A 9,697-nucleotide genomic window follows, 5' to 3' on the forward strand; every position below is an offset into this window, starting at 1 on the left:
CGACTTGGTTGGTTGGCTGGCTTCCTCTTGTTGGAAAGTGCTTTGCAAAGCTGGAGTATCGCTCGATCATCTCCTGCATGACGGCAATCTCGTCTTCTGCGTCCGAAATAGCGCCCTCTCCTGTTCGAAGCTGGTACAAATGCTTTGCAAGCTGCTTAATGGTACCCTTTTCGAAGACGATGTTCTGGCTTAGAGTCTGCCCAGCCGGTCCAAGGTCGAGATCATGCTTGATCGCTCGCCAAAGTCTCGTGGTTTGTAGACTATCGACGCCAGCGGAGAAGATGTCTGCGTCGACGCTAGGAAGCTGTATGTCTAGCTCCTTCGAGAACGTGGACATGAGCCACCCTTCCAAACCTTGTACGTCCAATCGAATCTTGCCAGGCTGATCCGCAGTCCCAGACTCGAACAATCTGTAAGCCTTGCTGATGTCGTCAGAAAATTGCTTATATACCTGAGCACGAATGAAAGTGCCCTTGCCAGTCCGTGAGTATGTCACATCCGCGCCCTTGATCACGACCATGTCCTTGGGAACTCTGGCAAAGCTCTCGGCTTGCACGTTGGCCGCTTCCACCGATGGCCACACTGCTTCGAGGAACTCCTCATCCGACAGGTCGAGTGCTTTCTCGTTCGACCGAAAGATGAGCGCACCTGGCACAGTGCGCTGAAAGCCAAAGATGACCGCCTCTCGAACATAATCGTCTTGTCTTATCCGACCTTCAATCGGAATCGGTAGCACCTTCTCGCCATTGACAAGTGTGATTCTGTCATCCAGACGAGAAAGATACTTGTAGTAGTTCGACTTCTTTGGATTAGGGTGTCGAGTGAACAAATCGGCAGTGCGGAAACTGTTGGCAGGGTTGCTCGCACTGTATGGTGGCTTCGAGTTGGTAGTTCCTTTTGACTGCAGGCCATCCAGACCAACACACTCGAAGACGCCAGGTGCTATCTCATCCATCAACGTGAAGTCCGATGCTGGCCGAAGCAATCGCATGTACTGCCACTCGGTGTCTCCTGGAGCCGGAAAGATGTCATGATCTGTCCGATCTCAGTGCTGCCGTAATTCGCGACCAAGTTGACACCCTTTGCCACGAGACGATCACCAAGCTCGTCTGGACAACTGCTGCCTGCAAACAGGACCAACTTCACAGCTGCAAGTGCTCGAACGCCGTCTTCTTTCTCTGCGAGGAGCTGAATCACATAAGGCACAGCTGAGATCTGCTGCGGCTTCGCGACTGCTACTGCATCGATAAGATTCTGCGCAGTGACGGGCAGAGAATGGTTCCCTAGGTACATAGGTGCTCGTGTGTAAAATGCTCGCCCCAGCTCCATGAGGCCATGCGAATGGAATAAGGGGGAGATACAGAAAGCCCTCAGGCCGAAGCTCTTTCTGAAGTTGGCCAGACATGCCGTATTCGAAATGAAGATTGGCTTTGGAAATCCTGTAGAGCCCGACGAATGTAAGATCCAGGCAAGCTTCTTTGCTTCTTTGACTGGGTCAACATTCTGACGCCGAAACTGAGGTGCGCGAGGTACGTCCCGGAAGTCTTTGTTCTGCAGGATCGGAACTGAGGTGCACCCAGGCCTGTCTTTGCAGATATCATCGACCACAGTTCTGCGCGAGTCCGGGACGATCAGTCTGTAACAATCGGCTTTGTCGAGAAGTTTTGCGTATGCAGGTGCTGTGAGCCGCGTAGATAGGAATAATGCAGTCCAACCCAGACGATTCAACGCGAAGATGGAAACCACGAAAGCGAAAGTGGTTGGCGCTAGTAATGCTACTACAGGAGCTTTCTCTGCTGCAGGATCCTGGAAACATCAGTGGTCATTCCAACGTGTTTTTCAGTGTATGACTTACTGCCGGCTCGAGGCCGTTGGCAAGATAGAACTGCACAGCAGCATCTGTGAACCGATCAAGATCTTGCCCAGTATGCAACTCAAAGTCTGCTGCACCCTCCTTGGGGTAGCAAATTAGGGGCGTCTGTCCCGTCTCGGCAGCATTAGACTTGAGTAGTCCACCAATCGTGTTGAATCTGCTTGTGGGCAAGTACGAAGCGTCGTGGTGCTTCAGCTTGAGTGAGAATGGCTGAGCATTCGCAGGCTGCGCAATAGTAGTCGTGACAGTCGACATCTTGGCACGTGTGTCCAGATCGTGGGCCATGTTCGCAAGACATCTTCCTGTATATCAAAGACAAAGTCGTTGGGGTGGCGACATCGCTGCGGAGAACGATTGTTTATCCGCATTTATCCGCGACTTTCTTCCGCCTGGTTGAGTAAAGCTGAGGAGATGCTCTAGGTTCCGCAATGTTGAAGTGCTGGGGACCCCACGAAGCTTGAAGCTGGGTCGGGTCCTGATGCTGTCCATGTGTGGTGTCAGGGATGCTGAGACATGTGATAGCTGTGACACTGCAGCATTCGGGGGTCACTCTACCGCTTTGAGCATCTCTTGTCGGGACCGCGTGGCCAGCTCGTCCATTGGCGAACGATACCCAGTTCTCCGGCTAGCGAGGTCTTCACATGTGTGCATGTCTCCTCTGACACCCTGCAGAGCGCCTAGGGCGTAGCTTTGGGGGTTTATGATGAGAAGTTGAAGATGATCAGTATTCGTGGGCATTGTTGTCAAGCGAGAGCATCTCATTATTTCCCACCGAAAATACCCAGCGCCAAAGCCAATCCTCTTCCAAGATATGCCATATCTCTCCGACTGGAGAAGTCGTGCGTCCCAGATTCGACCGTGGCTGACATGCGGTCTTACACTTTCTCCTGTTGTGGGACGGTCTCAACGTGCTCAGCGCTGTCATCGTCAAGCGACTTGCCAAGATCTTTCGCAACGGGCTGCGCAATGGGATCACCAAAGGCAGAAGCAATCTGCTCGAGCGTCAACTGGTTCGTCTCCGGAAACCAAAAGAAGTATACGACCGCCGAGAAAATGTTTGTGCCAGTGAAGACGAACTGCGGAGTGGGTCAGTACAGAGCCCGGGACAGACATCGCAGACTGCATGACTCACATAGAATCTCCAAGTGATGATTTCGAAAGCATAACTCGCACCATAGATCAACCAGATCGCAGTCAGGTATTGCGAGAAAGTCGACCATCCGACGCCAATAGCTCGTAGCTCCAGCGGAAAGATCTCAGCCACGATGACCCAGACAGCTGAATTGAAGAAGACACTGTACGACAAGGCGAACAAGAAGATGAACGCGATGCCAGCAAGCTGACCAGCTCTGTTTCCGCTACCATCTTGGCCGTACAGTGCTGATATGACTGCGAGGATGATCAGACAGCTAGCAAGAGTGAGCCAGCCGGGGATGACCGTGCGTCGACGTGGCCATCGGTCGGCGATGCTGAAGATGGAGAAGATTTGTCCGACCAGAGCCATGAAGCCGTAAATCGTGGTGATCAAAAGCGCTTGTTTCCCTTCGTATCCGAGGTTGGCGTACATCAGGTTCTGGTAGTTCTGGATGATGTTCGATCCGCTCAGCTTGCACATATTGACGATGAGTGTGCCGAGCAGTGTGCGGCGTATGTATTTCTGCTGAACAGGCGCAAGAAATTCGACTTGGTCTTGTGCTGCTTCTCAAGGCGGACCTGAGCTTGCATTTCGCTCCATTCCCGTGTGATGAGCTCCTCAGACCGGTGTGCGTGCAGATAGCGAAGCGTTGACCCGGCTTCTTCGTGACGCTCGCGGAGAGTGAGCCATCTTGGCGAATATGGCCTGAAGAAGGTCAGAACAGCCAAGAGTATAGCAGGCGGTACTTGTGTAGCCAGCGGGATGCGCCACTGCGTTTCGCCGCTAGCGAACGCCCCAGCGTATCCGATCCATCCGGCGAGGAAGAAACCAAAGGTGTTCCAGACGCCCTTGAGGCCGACCAAGAAAGCCCTATTCTCCGGGGGCGATATTTCAGACAGGTAGACCGGCGCAACAGGATACACCATGCCAGTTGAGAAGCCCCAGAAAGCACGCCCGACGATCGTCATGGCAGGATCTTAAGCCGCAGCCTGGAGAATTGCACCAATGATGCTGACAACTGAACCGAATAGCAGACTCCAGCGGCGACTCATGCGGCCCATGCAGTAAGATGCTGCAGCGGAGCCAACGGCACTACCGGCATAGTAGCCAGATACAATGGCGCCTTGAATAGGCGTATTCGTGGCGAGCGAACCGTACATGTATCTCTTGAAGCTGTCGTGAGCGATCGTTGTTGCGATGATTTCTGCGGTCGGGGGTCAGCATGAATGCCTACGAAACCGTTACGCTCCACTTACCAGTGTCCAGCCCGTACAACAGCCCAGCCAGGCTGATGGCCGTCGCCACCATGATTGATCGGAACGAGTTCCCTGAAGGACCGCGCTTCTGCACCATCCTGGCGAGGCTCGACTGGTAGTTTGAGTGGCGAGGCTTCGTTGATGTAGCGAATTGTGCAGTCGCAGAACAGCACAGACTCTTGCGATGGGTATCGCCTCGCATATCTATGGACTCCCACACACAGCCTACTGCCCTCCGCATTATGCACCCCCTATGGAGTACCTGCAGCTAGCCAGCTGAAATGTGCATGTGTTGCGGAGATGAGGGTCACCGTATATTCTGCTGTAGTACACTCAGGTAGCAGATCGATCGGAGTGTGCACTCCCCCCAAGCTATGCAGCAGGGAACACTGGAAGCCGGCGTTGAAGCGCTTCTTGCCTGCCGCATCCATGTTGGGGCGATAAGCAAAAGAGTGGCCCCCGGCGGTCTTCTGCTTGACGGCAATCTGACGCTCAACGTCGACGATCTGCATCCTGGGCATGTCCAGCAAGATACATGGCATCGGGTAGTGGAGGTGTACGGGCATCGGTACGAAGCTCAATGCGGAGTGCAAGCGTCGATGTTGTTGATGTTTAAAATGGTGTTGCGCGGTACTGCCGTGCAATGGAATAGCAAAGTGACGAGCTGAGCGTGCAATATTCAACCTCGGTTGTGCTACACTGCCAAGACTATTCTACTTGTACACAATCGTCTACGCTATTGCTGTTGACTGCTACAGTCGCTATTGCTGTTGACTGCTGCAGTCACTGTTCTTCTGAGCCTTCTCTAGGTTGTCCTTCGCCCATTGTGCCCTACGCCTAGCATCAGCAGCAGACCCATCACGCTCTGCCTGTTCGATAGTGCGACGACGAGACTCTTGTGCTCTTGTTAAGTCCAAGTTTGGATACAACCAATCTCTCTCTGCGCGTGGACGAACACCGTAGTGGGTGTTCAGCTGTAGATCAGTGAGTGGCGTCCACCACGGATTGCTGGCAGTGCTCTCCTTCATCATTTCCTGGATATCGCGTTCACTGAACGGCAAAGCAGCAGCTTCATCACGTTCACGTTGTAGCCTATTGAGCTCGGCCTTATTAAGCAACACCTGCTGTAGTGCTGGGTCTTCATTCTCCCACTCCTCGAAGACCTCACCCTTAACGAGCTGCTTGAACCTAGCTCTGTCGGCTTCACGACGGTCGTAGTCCGCTTGTCTCATCTTCGCGAGACCGGACTTCGGAGCACTGAAGTAGTCCTTGTCGAAACCCTCGTCGAATAGTAGTCCCTTCAGTGATGTAACACGAGATGCTACAACGTAGGATAGCCCATCAGCGAAGTCCTTCTTGCTGAAGTTGAGGACAGCTTTCTCTATAGTAAGGCCTTGAGCCTTGTGGATAGTGACCGCGTACGTAATAGTAACAGGGAATTGAGTACGTGAGCAAGTGGTCCGCCTAACCTCATATTCACGGCGCACCCTAAAGATAGGCACAACCTTGCGTGTTCTTCCTAGCTGTTCAGTTTCACGGACAGAAGGACCATCTCCATCGCCAGCGGCGATATAGGCTTCACGGTCAAAGTCGTACTTGTCAAAGCGGACAAGTAGACACAATAGAGGATCAGTAGCCGGATCGTCGCCATCGGCCTATACCGCGTCGTCCAAGTAGCCAGTAGCTCTATTTACAAGTCTACGCTCGACCTATATGTTGGTTACTAACATGATGCGACAGCCGAGTGAGATAGGCACGGCTGCATAAAGATTGCTACCTTGCTCGAATGTAGCGTCCTTCGCGCCAGACCCGGTATGGTCTGCCTATAATAGCTTGATCGCTTTACTAGACTCTCGCATTCTGATGTGGTTGTAGAGCTTAACTTCGTCCTTACGTCTATACACCCGGGTAGCGTTGTCAAATATGCTGGGGTATAACCGTGGTATGTCCTTATAGTACCGATTGCGTGTAAGCGGTCTCTTCTACTAATCATCAGTCATAGCGTAATGTCGCATGCCTTCCAGTATCTATAAGAACTTAACGTCGCCTTGCTGTCGAACAAGCTGTTTCAACTCTAGAGAATAATCAAACGATCGATATGTATTCCGCCCGTCCACTTCGGCCTGTGTCGACACCTCACTGCTGAACAGTGCTCTCTTATTGACCGGTAGTAGTTGCTAAAAGTCTCCAAACAGAAGGACCGTCACGCCACTAAATAGTAGCGATGTGCGGGCTTTGATCTCCTTCGAGCGTTTGTCGATATAACTAAGCATCTTCACGCCAAGCATAGACTTCTCATCGATTACGATATAGATAGATAGATAGATAGATTTGTCACTCCCCTGTTCTAGGACCCTATTTGGCCTATACAGGTATATGTCTATTGTTATATACAAAGGGAAACCCGAATAGGTGAAAACCCTTCCCGCCCCCGACTTCTCCTTGTCTAGATTAGCTTTCCCTCTGAACGTGCGTAGTCTATGTCACTACCCCGTTAGCCCCCGCTCCTAGCCGGTCTCGTTACGCTACGTCGTGTCCTCTCTTCCTATACTACTCCTACTAGGCGATACTATTCTAGCTAGCCCTTCTCTAGTATCTAGTTCGTAATACGCCGTAGGTCCTTAACGTTATTAAGAAGTGCCCTAATCGTCCGGTTCCTCGCCTTTACTATCTACTCCCCCCTTCCTAGCGACTACCTTAGATAGACAAGGAGTACGTACCGTATATTCTAGGAGTAATAGCCGTAGAGGTAGCTAGTATTTGTATATTCTAGAACCTTCCTCTATAATAGGTACCCCTAGAGGCCGATGTGTTCGCTTCGTAGTTAGGTTGCTATACTACTCTATACCCTCGTAAGGCGGTAGTAGATAAGCTTCGGGGGGTGCTTGACCGCGGATTTTGTAGCTAACTATTCCTTAGGTTGTCCCGCTAGCTAAGGGCGTCTACTATGCCCTACAACCTAGTTGTTCTACCTCTCTTTCTATAGTTGCTCTACAAACAATTTCTTACCTTCCTATTATGTTACTAGCTATTCGTCCCTTACCCGGTAGTTCGGCTCGTTTCCGGGTCGAATGCCCTTGTACGCTAGTACTAATTCGCGGGCCCTTACGACTACACTAGCGATGACCTTCTATACTAGGTACTATACCGAATTGCCTAAGTAGGAGGTCCGTAGTCCCTAGATATATAGGTAGATCGGCGGTATAGCGGTCCCGTACTTAAGTATCCTTATTAGTATCGACTTATATATATCGCGATCCGAGCGTATATATAGGTAACATCCTATTATTAAAACTTAAGGCTACGTACGCTAAGAATTAGGTAACTAATTAGTTACCTATAGCCTCTTTAAGAGCAATACTTCTCTATTCTAGATAGATATATATAATATATAACCTGCTTTTAAAACACCCTATATAAGCCCGTATAATAACTTCCTATACTTCTAACGTAATAGTTATAAGCCCGATTAGCGCTTACTAATATTCGCTACGATAAGGAAGCCCTAAAGCAGAGTTTGTATCGTTATAGCACTACTACTATAACTAGTATAGTAGTATCCCCTAGGCCTAGTAAACCCGAGTAGAACTTTTACTAGCCTATAACCTATTTTGTAGTTATAGCTACTACCGAGACCCCGGTAACTACCGGTACCCTACCTTAGGGTACCGTAGTTCTAAAGAGCTATAACAAATAGGACAAGTTTGACCGTTAGCTAGAGCTCTACGTAGAGTCTTTAAATGTCTAGAAGTATATAGATCCTTACTAACTAAGTAACGAGCTAATAGAGCCTACTTACTTAACGTTTAAGGAAATCTAATATACGTATACGGTAGGAGACGCTACATTAAGAGACCTTATTAAGCTACGACAAATAGACGTAGACCGAAGGTAACGGATATACGATATCTTTACTACTACGCGATTAAAGCTCATTACCTACCTTATCCGTACGACGACAGAGCTAGGGTAAGAGCTAATATACGGCTAGAACACCCTTAGAGCGAAATACTAGGCTCTTAAGGATCAGTATAGTCTAGACAATATACTACGTAAGCGGTAGCTTACGCTTAAGCTATCTAGGCTTTAGAAGGCTAGCGTACGTAGAATCGATAACTAGTACTTAGACTAGTTAGTTTTGTAGACTAAGATGCTTAAGTATAACTACGCCGAGTACGATGACCTTAGTAGACACTTCCTACTTACTATTTAGTAGAAGTAGGCTCTAGCCTACGGTACTTCTCTATATAACGAGTAGAAGCGTAACAAAATGTTACTATAAAAGCTTACTAAGCGTTACCTCGAATAGATACGCGGCACTATACTAGTAATAGCTAACGGTTGATTAGTCTTCGTAACCTTCTCCGGAGAAACCTTAGTAGAGGATAAAATAGCACCTATAGGTACTAGTTAAAAGGAGGGTGACTGTAGTAGTAGCTGTAGTAATAATAACCGTAGTAATAGCCGCGGTAATAAGGGTCGTAGTAGTAGCCGCGGCGATAAGAATAAAGACAAGGACAATAATAGGCTAAGCGGCTACTAGAACATTACCGGCGAGCCTAAGGACACCTGTTATAAGGGCCTGTTCTTATACGATATAATTAACCCCGATAAGCGCCTAGTAAAGGATTAGCGCTTAGAGTAGTAGAAGAAGTACTAGAAAAACTTTATTAACTACTACTTAAGCGACGACGGCGAGCGTCTACTTAGCGTGTTAAGTCGTAATAATCGTAAGGACTAGGAACGTAACAAGGCTATTGCTAATACGAAGAAGGTATTACTAAGTAATAAGGGCTTTATTAGCCTTACTGTTCTTTCTAGCTTAATTAGTAAGTTAAGCGTTAACTTTAGGGATTGCTAGGTATAAAATAACTGTTTAGACACTTATATAATTAATTATTATGACTAGGAGGGTATAGAGTTTATTATAGAGCGCCTTACTACCTTAGAAATCTAGGCTAGAACAACTACCTTTCTAATTGTAGCGTTAGGGCGTGTTTATATATCAATTAGGGGCTATTTATTCACCTTACTAGATGTGGCTTACTGGCTAGGCTTTTGAATAAACGTCATCTCTTATATACGTATAGAAAGAGCCGGACTCTAGTAGTACGGACATAGTAATTCAATATGGCATAACGACACTAAATTGATAGACCTATACCGCCCTACTAGTACAATCCCTTTCTTTAAGGTAGTTATACTACCTAAGTCACCTATCATTTACTAATAGCCTATAAAAGAGGGCCTAGTACTACCGAAGGTCACTAAAAAGATACGTAACGCGCACTTTATTAGTACTATTAGTAGGGGTGTAAATATCGGCGATAAACCTACTAATAGCGTAGTATCGCTAACTACTTAAGAGGATAGTAACCGTACCGTTCTCGTAGTCATAAATAGTACTAGGGGTACTTAAGGTATAGCTACGTC

At 48.6% G+C, this 9,697-nt stretch overlaps 3 protein-coding genes across 3 annotated transcripts; all 3 read right to left on the bottom strand.

The window, feature by feature from the left end:
• Positions 1–954: 954 nt before the first annotated feature.
• On the bottom strand, positions 955–2,158 carry CLAFUR5_08105 (Adenylate-forming reductase stbB; the record flags this gene model as incomplete). The annotated part of the gene is made up of 2 exons (XM_047907253.1): positions 955–1,806; positions 1,856–2,158. 2 exons carry the CDS (start codon positions 2,156–2,158, stop codon positions 955–957), a joined length of 1,155 nt encoding a protein of 384 aa, XP_047759944.1.
• Positions 2,159–2,748: 590 nt separating this feature from the next.
• Positions 2,749–3,488, bottom strand: CLAFUR5_08106 (Sugar transport protein 14; the record flags this gene model as incomplete). Its single annotated transcript, XM_047907254.1, has 2 exons — positions 2,749–2,949; positions 3,006–3,488. The coding sequence occupies 2 exons, from the start codon at positions 3,486–3,488 to the stop codon at positions 2,749–2,751; spliced, it is 684 nt and encodes a 227-aa protein (XP_047759343.1).
• Positions 3,489–3,985: 497 nt separating this feature from the next.
• CLAFUR5_08107 (uncharacterized protein) lies at positions 3,986–4,505 on the bottom strand (the record flags this gene model as incomplete). The annotated part of the gene is made up of 2 exons (XM_047907255.1): positions 3,986–4,212; positions 4,265–4,505. The coding sequence occupies 2 exons, from the start codon at positions 4,503–4,505 to the stop codon at positions 3,986–3,988; spliced, it is 468 nt and encodes a 155-aa protein (XP_047759943.1).
• Between the last annotated feature and the right edge of the window lie 5,192 nt (positions 4,506–9,697).

This window comes from Fulvia fulva, chromosome 3 (genome assembly GCF_020509005.1).
Source record: "Fulvia fulva chromosome 3, complete sequence".
In the NCBI taxonomy this organism is placed as follows: domain Eukaryota; kingdom Fungi; phylum Ascomycota; class Dothideomycetes; order Mycosphaerellales; family Mycosphaerellaceae; genus Fulvia; species Fulvia fulva.